Source organism: Bombina bombina, chromosome 5 (genome assembly GCF_027579735.1).
Source record: "Bombina bombina isolate aBomBom1 chromosome 5, aBomBom1.pri, whole genome shotgun sequence".
NCBI lineage: Eukaryota > Metazoa > Chordata > Amphibia > Anura > Bombinatoridae > Bombina > Bombina bombina.
The window spans coordinates 50,435,575-50,452,744 of record NC_069503.1 but is presented as its reverse complement, the minus strand read 5'-3'; the positions used below and the strand labels follow the sequence as shown (position 1 = coordinate 50,452,744).

Genomic DNA, 17,170 nt, shown 5'->3' with positions numbered 1-17,170 from the left:
TGTTGTATAGATTTGGGAAGATTCATATTTAAGGGAAATTTTAACACCCACAGAGCTAACTGTACTTAATCCTTGTGGTGAATCAATAGCACATATGTAATAACCTATACAGCTGATCTGTATCATATGAATTGTTATGCGTGCCTTTATTTATACCATACGTACAGTTAATCAGAACCATTATTAATTATTAACTGTCCAAACCATTTAATATACTTTTTACAGACACGGCCAGAGCACTGAGAGATATCAGGTATTAATGTAACTGGAGTGAATAAGGGAACCTTCTTCCTGAGCACAGACATTGGAGCCTGTTATCAGCATGACCTCATATGTGTTAGGTGAGTAAAATAGATATTATGCTAACTTTAATTACTGGGAAAATAGAACAGATCACTCATTAAACAAATATAAACGATTATATTTATATCTGCGTCTTTAAGAACATTTGTGTCAGTGACAGTTATAAAGAAGGAGCAACTCCCATTGGGCTGAGGAGGAGGGTAAAAAATACTACTCCCCCCTCTGTACTTTTAGACAGATCATGTCCAACAACTGCCTAACCTCACCCCCTGACCTGGTTCATTACTCAGAACACCTTCATCTCTACCTTCCCCTTCACTGACCTCGCTCATGAAACACCCATAACTGCACTTACGCAAACCTAGTTCACATGTGTGGAACACCTACAACTCAGTAATTTAGTTTACTATGCTTTAGTAAAGTTTACATTCTATGTCATCCTTTTTTAATTTGTGAAATTTAAAAAAAATACAAAATGGAAGACATTTTTGAGTATAATTTTTTTTTTTTATTGAGATGGATTATATTATAATGAATAAAGAGTCTTATTTTTCTTTATTCCATTTCTTTTTATGTAGACAAACACGTGAATAGTTCATATCTATCCTTCACTACAGAAAGCGTCAGAATGATACCGCAAACTTCAAAAATCTTAGACATCAATGATTATTCACAAACATTGGGGATATCACAAAAGATGTTAAAAGTAAATGGGGAATTGGCAGGAACTGGGCAGCAATCATTATGTACAGAGAGAAATTTAGTCATCAAACAAGAGGACAACATTTATGCCTTATCTAGTGAAATGATTAACCCAGAGGATAAACCACACACATTTACTGAGTTTTCAAAACATATTAAAGAAGGGAAAAGTCTACAGTCTAGCCAAAGGATTCATACAAAGGAGAAACCTTTCAAATGTACAGAATGTGAGAAAAGCTTTAGCTGGAAGTCTCATCTACTAGAACACTACAAAATTCATACAGGTGAGAAACCACACACATGTACTGAGTGCGGCAAATGGTTTACACGAAAAAGTAGTCTGAAAACTCATGAAAGGAGTCACACAGGAGAAAAGCCTTTCACATGTACAGAGTGTGGGGAAAGTTTTACACGAATGGATCATCTGAAAACTCATGAAAGGATTCACACAGGGGAAAAGCTATTAACATGTACAGAGTGTGGAAAATGTTTTACAGCAATGAGTAGTCTGAAAACTCATGAAAGGAGTCACACAGGAGAAAAGCCTTTCACATGTACAGTGTGTGGAAACAGTTTTACACAAAAGAGTAATCTGAAAAGGCATGAAAGGATTCACAGAGGGGAAAAGCCTTTCACATGTACAGAGTGTGGGGAAAGTTTTACACAAATACATAGTCTGAAATATCATGAAAGGATTCACACAGCGGAAAAGCCTTTCACATGTACAGAGTGTGGGGAAAGTTTTACACGAATGTATCATCTGAAAACTCATGAAAGGATTCACACAGGGGAAAAGCTATTAACATGTACAGAGTGTGGAAAATGTTTTACAGCAATGAGTAGTCTGAAAACTCATGAAAGGAGTCACACAGGGGAAAAGCCTTTCACATGTACAGAGTGTGGAAAAAGTTTTACAGAAAATAATAATCTGAAAACTCATGAAAGGATTCACACAGGAGAAAAGCCTTTCACGTGTACAGAGTGTGGAAAATGTTTTACACAAATGAGTACTCTGAAAAAGCATGAAAGGATTCACAAGGGAAGAAACCTTTCACATGTTTAGAAAGTGGAAAAAAAGGTTTTTATTGAAATCAGGTATCACAAAACACCAAATATTTACACACAAATAAACTTTATATACACAGTGTACAAACCTTTTTACAATTATCCTAAAGAGGACAAACTCTAAATAGAAGCATCAAAAGGATCCTATTGTAAATAATACTTTCTAATCCCAGTTATAAAATCCCCAGATTGGAAGTGCTCTCCTGCTGTCCTTTGTTCCTCTATATATGTGCACCTCAATTTCTCTCATATCAATGTGATAGAATCCACACACCACACAGGAATATACAGATCTGTTCTCATACTGACCAGTTTACACAACCATTCACCACCAAAGCACCCCCAGTGTTGTTTATTAATATGCCAGTGTTAGGAGTTGTACGTTTGTTTTACATAGGGGAGGAAATAATTACATTTACAGAATAAAGAGTCTTTATATGAATAGAGTGTTAGAAATTTATATCAACAAGAACATCAGTCTCAAATGATTGACATCTGGGAGATATATTTAATGTGCTCATGTGGATAAACCTTTTCTTATAGCAATAGATGCTTAGCATTATACATGTTATATACCAGAGGAATTACTGTGGGGAAACTGATTTTATTTAATGAGACACAATATCAGTAACCGGTACATACGTGATCATAATCAGTTTAATTTAAATGGCTACTATAACCTACATGTATACTGGGTATGTAATATGTGTGTCATGTTCTGTAACTTGATATTATGGGGCCAATTTATGAAAGTGCGAGCAGACATGATACAATGTAGCGTATCTTGTCCGCTGCACATCGATAAATGCCGACAGCCTACACTGTCAGAATGTATCATTGCACAAGCAGTTCTTGTGAACTGCTTGTGCAATGCCGCCCCCTGCAGATTCGTGGCCAATCGACGGCTAGCAGGGTATGTCAATCAGCCCAATCGTATAGGATCAGGCATATTGCTGTCCACAGCCTCAGAGTAGGCGGATAAGTTATAACCGCTGTTTCCTGCAAGCCTGAAGGCTTGCGCGGAAACAGAGGATTTGGCCCCTATGTCTGTTAGATGCCACAAGAACTGATAATAGCACATACTGTATATATAAAGGGAACATTATATGTCTGATAAATCCCTTTGTATCAAGAGCACAAGTGTTAGGTATATTTATACCATGTGTGCATATATCATGTAATGCTGCTGTTTACTATATAATGATATACAATGTTTTTTCATGCAAATAAAAGTGATTGTAATCCAGACCAGTATTTTGTGTTTTTTGTATAATTAAAAACACAATATCACAGAATAATTAGGAAAACATCATCAAAGAGAGAAGCCAAATCTGACAGTGAAAGTTAAACGCTGATAACTCAGACAGAGCAGCAATTTTACCCAACTTTTCAATTCCCTTCTATTATCTAATTTGCTTTGTTCTTTTGGTTTCCTTTGTTATAGAGTAAACCTAGGAGGCTGATATTATATGAGCTTAGGGGTGTGCACATGTATTTAGTACCATGTGCAGCAGTGTTTGTAACTATGTATAACATAGCTATAAATGCTCTTGCAATCTTTACTGTCTGAAGATACGTGCACGCTCCTGAGTTAACCTAGGATTACTCTTTAACAAAGGATACTAAGAGAACTAAGCACAAATTATAATATAAGTACATTGGAAAGTTGTTTGAAATGTCATGTTCTATCCAAATCATTTAAGTTTAATTTTGACTTTACTGTCTCTTTAACAGTACATAAAACAATATTAAAGGATTACTAACTCCCCCCCCCCCCACAAACTGACCACACATATCTTATACCACACCTAAATATAACATAATGTACCTACTTTTTGAATAAAACGATGCTGCATATCGTTATAAAATATAGTTTTTGTTTTTGGCGATAATGTCACAACATCCAACCCCCAAATATGAGCCGTACATGCTCTAAATAAATGTCCAATCGTATCTAGATTTAATGAATAAATGATGTGATAATTTTGTCATGCTGCGCAAGCGCATTTGGTTAGATTAATTCACGCATGTGCAATTGCTCTCCCTGGTGCTGAAATTACCCACAAAGTAATAAAAAACGCATGCACATTTGAGCGGCTCTCCTATTCTCGCCAGACATCCACTGAGTGACATCTTTAAGGACGGGGATAGAGCTTGCGCATGTGCATTGCGGCTAAGTGCCGCCATATTCCAACTGGGGATGTCAGCTCGGAATGGACAACCTGCAACGGAACCCACGAAGTGGGTGTGGAAACCATTGAAAAATAAAATTGAAATTGCGGATAAAAGGTAGATATTTAAAAACAGAAGTGCATTAACCCTTTGAGTGCTAATGACGGCTCTAAACCATCACAAAGTTTCCCACTCTGGTGCTAATGATGGCTCAGAGCCGTCATGAGCATTCTTCCCACCTTGAGAGAGATCTGGGGGCTCCCACCCGCTCCTACCCCAGCGATCGGGCCTGCATAGTGACAGGCATCACCGGGGCTTCACGTGATGCGCAGTGACGTCACCACGCAACTTTATTTATACTTAGGGCAGGGAGCGCTTTTTAGCGCTCCCTGCCCTTTGTGTTTATATGTGCTCTCTGAAGTTTACTAGGGGACTTCTCGGTTGTGAGTTTAAGGCTTAGATACTAGTGCTTGGTTCACCACATACACTTTATCAGGTATCTAAACCGCTACAGACCTACACCTAACCTTTCCAACAGTGTAAGTCTTGGGGGTCTGAAAAACGAAAAGTTAAAAAGTTGTTTTTTTTAAATCTTAGCACCCAGGTGGGAAAGTGCTTAGCACTTAGAAATTAGTTTCTAAACGTTTAAACAATTTTTTGTTAACTTTGTTTTTTGCTTCCAGTGTCCGTTTAAATTAACCACTGACTTACACCAACCCAGATTATTAATCACCAGCAAGACTTTATACACAGACATTTTCTGTTACTTAAATCATACTTAAAGGGATAGACTGTGTCAGTTTATGACTCTTTTTTTTTTTTTTTATTTCACTTCTGTTAACAAACTTATGTACTACTGAGAGCTGACTGGTGGCTACACACGTCTCTTTTTTCATTAGCTCACCAGATATGCTCAGCTAGATCCCAGTAGTACATTGCAGCTCTATAGCTGACTTTGTATGAGTTATACAATCAGTGGTACAATAATAAACTGATCTAATATATTTAAACAATATTGCACCTCTAAATCCCTTTAATTTCAGAGATAATTAATACAATTATATTCTAGATAATCAATATCTTGTCAGATTTGTCACAATGTTATCGTCATTAAACAAGGACTCACAACAAGATAGCACAAAGCTAGATCTGACTAAAGGGACAGTAAACAGCTTGAGACTGTAATATAAACTGACTAATTATTCCTAGGAAAACAACTTTACTGTATACTTTCATTGTCTAATAGTATTGTTATATCAGCTGTGTGCCGGGATATTATTTGTGTGTCTCAAACGTACAGTGACTAATAATGCAATAAACACATAGAAATAACTTCACTCACTCACTATTTAATGTCTAATAGTATTGTTATATCAGCTGTGTGCTGGGATATTATCTGTGTGTCACAGACGTACAGTGACTAATAATGCAATAAACACATAGAAGTAACTTCACTGACTCACTATTTATTGTCTAATAGTATTGTTATATCAGCTGTGTGCCGGGATATTATCTGTGTGTCACAGACGTACAGTGACTAATAATGCAATAAACACATAGAAATAACTTCACTCGCTATTTAATGTTTAATAGTATTGTTATATCAGCTGTGTGCCGGGATATTATCTGTGTGTCACAGACGTACAGTGACTAATAATGGAATAAACACATAGAAATAACTTCACTCACTCACTATTTAATGTCTAATAGTATTGTTATATCAGCTGTGTGCTGGGATATTATCTGTGTGTCACAGACGTACAGTGACTAATAATGCAATAAACACATAGAGATAACTTCACTCACTCACTATTTAATGTCTAATAGTATTGTTATATCAGCTGTGTGCTGGGATATTATCTGTGTGTCACAGACGTACAGTGACTAATAATGCAATAAACACATAGAGGTAACTTCACTGACTCACTATTTAATGTCTAATAGTATTGTTATATCAGCTGTGTGCTGGGATATTATCTGTGTGTCACAGACGTACAGTGACTAATAATGTAATAAACACATAGAGGTAACTTCACTGACTCACTATTTAATGTCTTAGGCCTAGATTTGGAGTTTGGCGTTAGCCGTGAAAACCAGCGTTAGAGGCTCCTAACGCTGGTTTTAGGCTACCGCCGGTATTTGGAGTCACTCCAAATATTGTCTAACGCTCACTTTTCAGCCGCGACTTTTCCATACCGCAGATCCCCTTACGTAAATTGCGTATCCTATCTTTTCAATGGGATATTTCTAACTCCGGTATTTAGAGTCGTGTCTGAAGTGAGCGTTAGACATCTAACGACAAAACTCCAGCAGCAGGAAAATAGTCAGTAGTTAAGAGCTTTCTGGGCTAATGCCGGTTGATAAAGCTCTTAACTACTGTGCTCTAAAGTACACTAACACCCATAAACTACCTATGTACCCCTAAACCGAGGTCCCCCCACATCGCCGACACTTGAATACATTTTTTTAACCCCTAATCTGCCGACCGCCACCTACGTTATCCTTATGTACCCCTAATCTGCTGCCCCTAACACCGCCGACCCCTGTATTATATTTATTAACCCCTAACCTGCCCCTCACAACGTCGCCTCCACCTACCTACACTTATTAACCCCTAATCTGCCGACCGCAAAGCGCCGCCACCTACGTTATCCTTATGTACCCCTAATCTGCTGCCCCTAACACCGCCGACCCCTATATTATATTTATTAACCCCTAATCTGCCCCCCACAACGTCGCAGCCAGCTACCTACAATAATTAACCCCTAATCTGCCGACCGCAAAGCGCCGCCACCTACGTTATCCTTATGTACCCCTAATCTGCTGCCCCTAACACCGCCGACCCCTATATTATATTTATTAACCCCTAATCTGCCCCCCTCAACGTCGCCTCCACCTGCCTACACTTATTAACCCCTAATCTGCCGACTGGAGCTCACCGCTATTCTAATAAATGTATTAACCCCTAAAGCTAAGTCTAACACTAACACCCCCCTAAGTTAAATATAATTTACATCTAACGAAATTAATTATCTCTTATTAAATAAATTATTCCTATTTAAAGCTAAATACTTACCTGTAAAATAAATCCTAATATAGCTACAATATAAATTATAATTATATTATAGCTATTTTAGGATTAATATTTATTTTACAGGTAACTTTGTATTTATTTTAACCTGGTACAATAGCTATTAAATAGTTAAGAACTATTTAATAGTTACCTAGTTAAAATAATTACAAAATTACCTGTAAAATAAAGCCTAACCTAAATTACAATTAAACCTAACACTATACTATCATTAAATTAATTAAATAAAATACCTACAATTACCTACAATTAAACCTAACACTACACTATCAATAAATAAATTAAATACAATTCCTACAAATAACTACAATGAAATAAACTAACTAAAGTACAAAAAATAAAAAAGAACTAAGTTACAAAAAATAAAAAAATATTTACAAACATAACAAAAATATTACAACAATTTTAAACTAATTACACCTACTCTAAGCCCCCTAATAAAACAACAAAGACCCCCAAAATAAAAAATGCCCTACCCTATTCTAAATTACTAAAGTTCAAAGCTCTTTTACCTTACCAGCCCTGAACAGGGCCCTTTGCGGGGCATGCCCCAAGAAGTTCAGCTCTTTTGCCTGTAAAAAAAAAAACATACAATACCCCCCCCCAACATTACAACCCACCACCCACATACCCCTAATCTAACCCAAACCCCCCTTAAATAAACCTAACACTAAGCCCCTGAAGATCTTCCTACCTTATCTTCACCATACCAGGTTCACCGATCCGTCCTGAAGAGCTCCTCCGATGTCCTAATCCAAGCCCAAGCGGGGGGCTGAAGTGGTCCATGATCCGGATGAAGTCTTCATCCAAGCGGGAGCTGAAGAGGTCCATGATCCGGATGAAGTCTTCATCCAAGCGGGAGCTGAAGAGGTCCATGATCCGGATGAAGTCTTCTATCAACGGCATCTTCAATCTTCTTTCTTCCGGATCCATCTTGCAGACCTCCGACGCAGAACATCCTCTTCTCCCGACGCCTACTAGCCGAATGACGGTTCCTTTAAGGGACGTCATCCAAGATGGCGTCCCTCGAATTCCGATTGGCTGATAGGATTCTATCAGCCAATCGGAATTAAGGTAGGAATATTCTGATTGGCTGATGGAATCAGCCAATCAGAATCAAGTTCAATCAGCCAATCAGATTGAGCTCGCATTCTATTGGCTGATCGGAACAGCCAATAGAATGCGAGCTCAATCTGATTGGCTGATTGGATCAGCCAATTGGATTGAACTTGATTCTGATTGGCTGATTCCATCAGCCAATCAGAATATTCCTACCTTAATTCCGATTGGCTGATAGAATCCTATCAGCCAATCGGAATTCGAGGGACGCCATCTTGGATGACGTCCCTTAAAGGAACCGTCATTCGGCTAGTAGGTGTCGGGAGAAGAGGATGTTCCGCGTCGGAGGTCTGCAAGATGGATCCGGAAGAAAGAAGATTGAAGATGCCATTGATAGAAGACTTCATCCGGATCATGGACCTCTTCAGCTCCCGCTTGGATGAAGACTTCATCCGGATCATGGACCTCTTCAGCTCCCGCTTGGATGAAGACTTCAGCCGGATCATGGACCTCTTCAGCCCCCCGCTTGGGCTTGGATCAGGACATCGGAGGAGCTCTTCAGGACGGATCGGTGAACCTGGTATGGTGAAGATAAGGTAGGAAGATCTTCAGGGGCTTAGTGTTAGGTTTATTTAAGGGGGGTTTGGGTTAGATTAGGGGTATGTGGGTGGTGGGTTGTAATGTTGGGGGGGGGTATTGTATGTTTTGTTTTTTTTACAGGCAAAAGAGCTGAATTCTTTGGGGCATGCCCCGCAAAGGGCCCTGTTCAGGGCTGGTAAGGTAAAAGAGCTTTGAACTGTAGTAATTTAGAATAGGGTAGGGCATTTTTTATTTTGGGGGTCTTTGTTGTTTTATTAGGGGGCTTAGAGTAGGTGTAATTAGTTTAAAATTGTTGTAATATTTTTCTTATGTTTGTAAATATTTTTTTATTTTTTGTAACTTAGTTCTTTTTTATTTTTTGTACTTTAGTTAGTTTATTTCATTGTAGTTATTTGTAGGAATTGTATTTAATTAATTTATTGATAGTGTAGTGTTAGGTTTAATTGTAACTTAGGTTAGGATTTATTTTACAGGTAATTTTGAAATTATTTTAACTAGGTAACTATTAAATAGTTCTTAACTATTTAATAGCTATTGTACCTGGTTAAAATAATTACAAAGTTGCCTGTCAAATAAATATTAATCCTAAAATAGCTATAATATAATTATAATTTATATTGTAACTATATTAGGATTTATTTTACAGGTAAGTATTTAGCTTTAAATAGGAATAATTTATTTAATAAGAGATAATTAATTTCGTTAGATGTAAATTATATTTAACTTAGGGGGGTGTTAGTGTTAGGGTTAGACTTAGCTTTAGGGGTTAATACATTTATTAGAATAGCGGTGAGCTCCAGTCGGCAGATTAGGGGTTAATAATTGAAGTTAGGTGTCAGCGATGTTAGGGAGGGCAGATTAGGGGTTAATACTATTTATGATAGGGTTAGTGAGGCGGATTAGGGGTTAATAACTTTATTATAGTAGCGCTCAGGTCCGGTCGGCAGATTAGGGGTTAATAAGTGTAGGCAGGTGGAGGCGACGTTGTGGGGGGCAGATTAGGGGTTAATAAATATAATATAGGGGTCGGCGATGTTAGGGCAGCAGATTAGGGGTACATAGGGATAATGTAAGTAGCAGCGGTTTACGGAGCGGCAGATTAGGGGTTAATAATAATATGCAGGGGTCAGCGATAGCGGGGGCGGCAGATTAGGGGTTAATAAGTGTAAGGTTAGGGGTGTTTAGACTCGGGGTACATGTTAGAGTGTTAGGTGCAGACGTAGGAAGTGTTTCCGCATAGCAAACAATGGGGCTGCGTTAGGAGCTGAACGCGGCTTTTTTGCAGGTGTTAGGTTTTTTTCAGCTCAAACAGCCCCATTGTTTCCTATGGGAGAATCGTGCACGAGCACGTTTTTGAGGCTGGCCGCTTGCGTAAGCAACTCTGGTATCGAGAGTTGAAGCTGCGTTAAAAATGCTCTGCGCTCCTTTTTTGGAGCCTAACGCAGCCTTTATGTGGACTCTCAATACCAGAGTTATTTTTTTGGTGCGGCCAGAAAAAAGCCGGCGTTAGTTTTTCGGGTCGTTACCGACAAAACTCCAAATCTAGCCGTAATAGTATTGTTATATCAGCTGTGTGCTGGGATATTATCTGTGTGTCACAGACGTACAGTGACTAATTATGCAATAAACACATAGAAATAACTTCACTCACTCACTATTTAATGTCTAAAAGTATTGTTATATCAGCTATGTGCCAGGATATTATCTGTGTGTCACAAACGTATAGTGACTAATAATGCAATAAACACATATAGGTAACTTCACGGACTCACTATTTAATATCTAATAGTATTGCTATATCAGCTGTGTGCCGGGATATTATCTGTGTGTCACAAACGTACAGTGACTAATAATGCAATAAACACATAGAAATAACTTCACTGACTCACTATTCCCTTTTGCCTCCGGTTGAATTATAGATCCGTATGCAGAAAGAGCGTACCACTCGCTTGTGCTACTGGTCACTTCTGGTCACGGCGAGTTTCCTGTGTAGCTTTAGGTTACCTCCGGCAGCTGCACGCCAACACTTCAGTGGTACAAAAGGTCCCCACTGTTACAGTGATTCCTCTATTCACTACATATAAACTGTAATAAACAAACAGCAGGGAACAGTCCTATGGAGGAAGGCGACTTTATTAGAAAGATGCAGCATTTTGCGACCTCTGACAAAGCACTTGATGAGCAAGATGGATATATGTGGGTGACAGTAGATGTGGTAGGACTTTATTCTTCTATTCCTTACAGTAAAGGTCTTACAGCCGTTAGATTCTTTCTAGACAAGTATACCAACTTTGATGAGTCACTTAAGGATTATGTTATCAGAGTAACAAGATTTCTGTTAATCCACAATAATTTTTTGTTTGATGGGAATTACTATCTCCAGAAGCATGGAACAGCTATGGAGCTAAGTTTGCCCCCTCCTATGCCAACCGGTTTATGGGTTGGTGGGAGCTGTTCCACGTTTATGGAGATAGTAACCCATACATTGTCAGTATATTTATAAGAATCTTAGCAGTACTCTCCAAATAATATGTGAGTATATGGCAGGGTTATAACTGAATATATTTAACAATATTTCTTTAAATTAAACCCACAATCAAATATGCATACACTAATACAATCAAATTAATATAAATATCTGAGTTCTTTTTATTAGTAAATATCTATGAGCACATTGAAATATATATATTTGTAAGAATTAGAATACGAATCATTATTATATGCGTTTAAAACCATTCAAATAGGCTATGCAACATTCATAAAAGTCTACCTTATTCACAGTAAAATTTTACCCAGTTAATACAATGAGATTCCAAGATCTTTAACAGCTAAACACCCAAGCAATACAATTCTAATAATGCTTATTTAAACAGTAGGACAGTCTATATACTCTAATTTAAACACTAGAAGTTATATATATTATTTATGCAAAAACCCAATCCTGAGTTATAACTATATATTTGCACAGATAAACAACTTAAAATTTAGGATTAGTTTAACCATACACAGGCTGAATATAAGCTAAAATATACACTGCTCTCTAAATCTGTTAAATACAAATTGACTATGTTCTTACCAATAACCTTTGTTTCAAGTTTTAAAAATTAGAACAATTATACTTCACCAATTTGAACCAATTCGTAGCGGTCTTTAGGTCATCTCATTTGAAGGAAAGTTATTGCATATATCAAGGTAATTTTTCAGCTTCTTGCTCAGTGAAAAGTGTTCCCAGGTATCGCAGCCAAAATCAATTCTTAGTCTCAGCAAGTCACAAAAAAAACTGTCCCTTTCTGCATTGACTAATCCTGTTATATAATCATTGTTCACCTGTTTCGTTCATGCCCTTTGCTTGTCCCTTCTCATTGGATAATTGGTTTAGTATATATTGTTGCTATGGAAACGAATCCTTTATATAGTTAAGTCTCTTAACTGCTATACTGGGTTTTGGCCCTCGGGTGGCAGTGTGACAACACAAACAGATTCACATTTAACCATTTCTAGACAGTGAAAGAAAATATTTCTTTAAAATGTGTAACAAATACCATAATTTTCTTACATTAATAAGTTAGATGTTTATATGTACTGTATTATATCACATTATTTATTCTGATCAATTTGACATGAAACACAGTACGCCCTCAACACCATACCATATCAAAACAACTATACTGCTAATTATTCCAAAATTAATAGCATTTATACATCTGTTATATTTTCAGAGCTGTGTTTAAACTTTCACAAACATCTACTATATAATCATATGACATGATTCAGATATCCCATACAGGCAATCCTCTAGACCCATCTGAAAAATAGAAAAATTATGTTATATATAATTAAACAATGGGATTATTACAGTTTTGAATCTATTTTTCATATATGTATTCACTGCAGCAATTATTTATTTATTTAATATAATATGTCCCCTTTTAATATATATATACCTATATGGGTTATTTGAACTATTTATTTTTCAAGGATAATATATTTTTATTTATGTCACACCAGGACTCCAAATGCTAATTTGTTTGATTCCCAGCACATGGAAAAACTTCATAGGAGATAATTTACACATGGTCTCTGTCAACTTGTTTTTTTCCCTCCTGTAGTGCTGTTGGCTTCAAAAGCTATGCCATCTTTTAATCAGGACAAACAGGTTTTCATTCAGCTAAAACTATTTGGCAAGGGGTTTTGTTTTATATTAGGATAGAGCTGTTGTCTCCAAAATTTATGAGACGCAATATAGATGGTGTCAGAGCAGAACTAGGGGTCAGCGATCATCTGATAGGGATTTTAAATTCACGCCTCAGTGGGACATCCTTGGAAACAGATGTGAAATATATAGAATATACAGATGATTATCTTTGAAGTAATCTGGTTTTTTTTTCTGGAATGGTTGTTTTAATTAAGTACACCAAATGTTCCATGATCCTCACTTGTGTGTTCAGAATAGCCCTGCATACCAAGTGGGGGGAGAATGAAATGAATCATTTGTTACTGACTAGTAAATATAGGCTCAATATATAATATATAGATATATATATATAATTTGTACTTATACCTTGACAACATAAACATAACGGAACACACAATAAAGATAGACCAACTTTTATTAATAACTACAGTAGTCAGTATGGGGAAATTGTTAAGATAGTAAAAAACATTTTTCTTTTCTTAAAGAGTACAATGTTTTGCATGATAATGTGAAGGAAGGATGCTGTTTTGTTTCCAAATGCAACCGTATCTTAGGCAATTATCTTTCACCAAGTGTTGTCAACACTAAGAAACCTAATAGGAGCAGTTGGCTTCTGTGTAAAGGGAATTATAAATGCAGCAATGCAAATTGTAAAGCTTGTGGACATGCTGTAGTCTCAAAACAGTTCCAATCATATGTGTCACAAAGAGTATATGAAGCTGTGAGCTGTACTAATTGTCGGTCTAAATATGTGATCTATATGGTTTAATGTACAGAATGTAGGATGCAGTATGTGGGTATGACCACTAGGGAGGTAAGAGTAAGAGAGCATCTAAATTACATCTCCACCTCTACCCCCTGTTCGGCACTAGCAGTGCATTTTATAGATAAACATAATGAAGATGTAAAATCATTCAAATGGCAAGTTATTAATAAAAGTTTAACAGAGAGAGGGGGAAACCTAGATTGCCGTTAGGTTTTAATACTGAAGCAGATTTAATAAATGTATGGAGATAATTCCTAATAGATAAGGGTTCTTCCCTTATTGTTTTGAGCCCTCTCCCCCCCCAATGTTTACAAAACAACTCCCCTCCCCTCATATAATTCCTTAATCGCCTATGGAAGCTGTAAAGTTTACATTTTTGTATCTGTAGTTTTAGTAAAGTCAAATTCTAATAAATTAGGATTATAGCTCAATATGTGTTTATAGACATATGTAATGTTTTAGGACATTTAACCTGATAATTATGTGAATTACTGAATGTTTTACATTATAAGGAGATAGGATAAAGAGGGATATTTTAAGATAAGATCTAAAATTAGCTGCTAAAGGCAAATTTAGTACTATAATAGGAAAAGCATATGGGGATGGGGAGCTCTTTTAAAGGGTTAATCTATGTAACGTCTAAATGTGTAATTAATTAACCTATCAGAAAGTAGTGATGCCTTTAAATGTGTATAGGTGGGTAACATGACTTAGGCTTTTGATGACGGAGTAAGCCAAAACGCGTCAAACCCTTTGTCTGACACTTGCAAGTGTGTGCTTTTATCCTGTGTCCATGCTGCTCAATGTAATTAGTGTTTTTTGAATTTTCCTGAAGCAGCGCATCCTAAGGTTTTCTTCCCCAACTACCTATACTATACCTGCAAGTGTTTGCTTAGATATAAACTGTCTTATTTATAAATAATATTGTTAATTGAAGGATAAATACAAAGCTTTTTTGAATATCTGTTCTTATATAAAAATATAGTGAAAAAATCTCTACTGGATTATAGGAATAATATGAAGTTCCCAAGAGCTAATACACAGATATGGACCACTTCAGTACAACAGATAACTGTGCCTATGTACAGCATGTGGAAGGGGAAATAAGGTTATCAAATTTACATAGAAAAATCTATTTCATTGTAAAACAAACAAACACTCTGAGGATGGACATTATGGTGCTGAATATCTAAAGGTCTCTGGGGTGGCGAGATTATTTAAAGGAATAGTAAAGTCCAAATTAAACTTTCTTTCATGTAATTGGCAAGAGTCCATGAGCTAGTGACGTATGGGATATACAATCCTACCAGGAGGGGCAAAGTTTCCCAAACCTCAAAATGCCTATAATTACACCCCTCACCACACCCACAATTCAGTTTTTACAAACTTTGCCTCCTATGGAGGTGGTGAAGTAAGTTTGTGCTTAGATTCTACGTTGATATGTGCTTCTCAGCATTTTGAAGCCTGATTCCTCTCAGAGTACAGTGAATGTCAGAGGATTGTGAAGGGAGTATCACCTATTGAACGCTATGGTTTTCCTCATGGGAGATCTATTTCATAGGTTCTCTGTTATCGTTCGTAGAGATTCATCTCCTACCTCCCTTATTCAGATCAACGATATACTCTCATGTTCCATTACCTCTACTGATAACTGTTTCAGTACTGGTTTGGCTATCTGCTATATGTGGATGGGTGTCTTTTGGTAAGTACATTTTCATTACTTAAGACACTCTCAGCTAGGTATGGTTTGGCACTTTATGTTTTAATATAAAGTTCTAAATATATGTATTGTACTTATATTTGCCATGAGTCAGGTTTATGTATATTTCCTTTTGCAGACTATCAGTTTCATATGTGGGAAAATATTTTTCTTACCTGGGGTATAGTTTTTTTTTTTTTTTCAATTTGACTGTTTTTGCATTAAAATTTGCTGGCAAAATTAGGCTTGTGAGGGCGCAAAATGCCAAAGTTTATTGCGTCATTCTTGGTGCAAAATTTTTTTTGGCGCAAAGGTATGTCCGATGACGCAAATTCATCATTTCCGGCGTCTTAGTTGACGCAGAGTCTCCTGCACAAGGTGCGTCTTCAATGACGCGAGTGTGTCATTTCCGGATGTTGTTAGCACCAAATAATTTCATTATTTTAATCCCCGTTCCTATATGCTTCTTCACTTACCTTCTTTATCAGAGGGCTATGCTGTTTGCATTTTTTTCCCATTCCTGAAACTGCCATATAAGGAAATTGATAGTTTTGCCTTATATGTTGTTTTTTCTCTTACATTTGCAAGATGTCTCAATCTGATCCTGTCTCAGAAACCACTGTTGGAACCCTGCTACCAAAACTAAGGCCTAGATTTAGAGTTCGGCGGTAGCCGTGAAAACCAGCTTTAGAGGCTCCTAACGCTGGTTTTAGGCTACCGCCGGTATTTGGAGTCACTCAAAAAAGGGTCTAACGCTCACTTTTCAGCCGCGACTTTTCCATACCGCAGATCCCCTTACGTCAATTGCGTATCCTATCTTTTCAATGGGATCTTCCTAACGCCGGTATTTAGAGTCGTTTCTGAAGTGAGCGTTAGAGCTCTAACGACAAAACTCCAGCCGCAGGAAAAAAGCAGGAGTTAAGAGCTTTCTGGGCTAACGCCGGTTCATAAAGCTCTTAACTACTGTGCTCTAAAGTACACTAACACCCATAAACTACCTATGCACCCCTAAACTGAGGTCCCCCCACATCGCCGCAACTCGATTACATTTTTTTAACCCCTAATCTGCCGACCGCCACCTACGTTATACTTATGTACCCCTAATCTGCTGCCCCTAACCCCGCCGACCCCTGTATTATATTTATTAACCCCTAACCTGCCCCCCTCAACGTCGCCGACACCTGCCTACACTTATTAACCCCTAATCTGCCGAGCGGACCTGAGCGCTACTATAATAAAGTTATTACCCCCTAAACCGCCTCACTAACCCTATCATAAATAGTATTAACCCCTAATCTGCCCTCCCTAACATCGCCGACACCTAACTTCAATTATTAACCCCTAATCTGACGACCGGAGCTCATCGCTACTATAATAAATGGATTAACCCCTAAAGCTAAGTCTAACCCTAACACTAACACCCCCCTAAGTTAAATATAATTTAAATCTAACGAAATTAATTAACTCTTATTAAATAAATTATTCCTATTTAAAGCTAAATACTTACCTGTAAAATTA

At 37.2% G+C, this 17,170-nt stretch overlaps 1 protein-coding gene across 1 annotated transcript in view; it reads left to right on the top strand.

Annotated features, from left to right (window-relative positions):
- Positions 1-224: 224 nt before the first annotated feature.
- The window catches only part of LOC128659822 (gastrula zinc finger protein XlCGF26.1-like), a 30,966-nt gene continuing 14,020 nt past the window's right edge, over positions 225-17,170 (top strand). The window contains exons 1-2 of the mRNA XM_053713394.1: positions 225-341; positions 882-2,027. Coding sequence (XP_053569369.1) covers positions 323-341; positions 882-2,027 — 1,165 coding nt within the window. The 5' untranslated portion in view covers positions 225-322. The remainder of the gene's footprint in view (positions 342-881; positions 2,028-17,170) is intronic.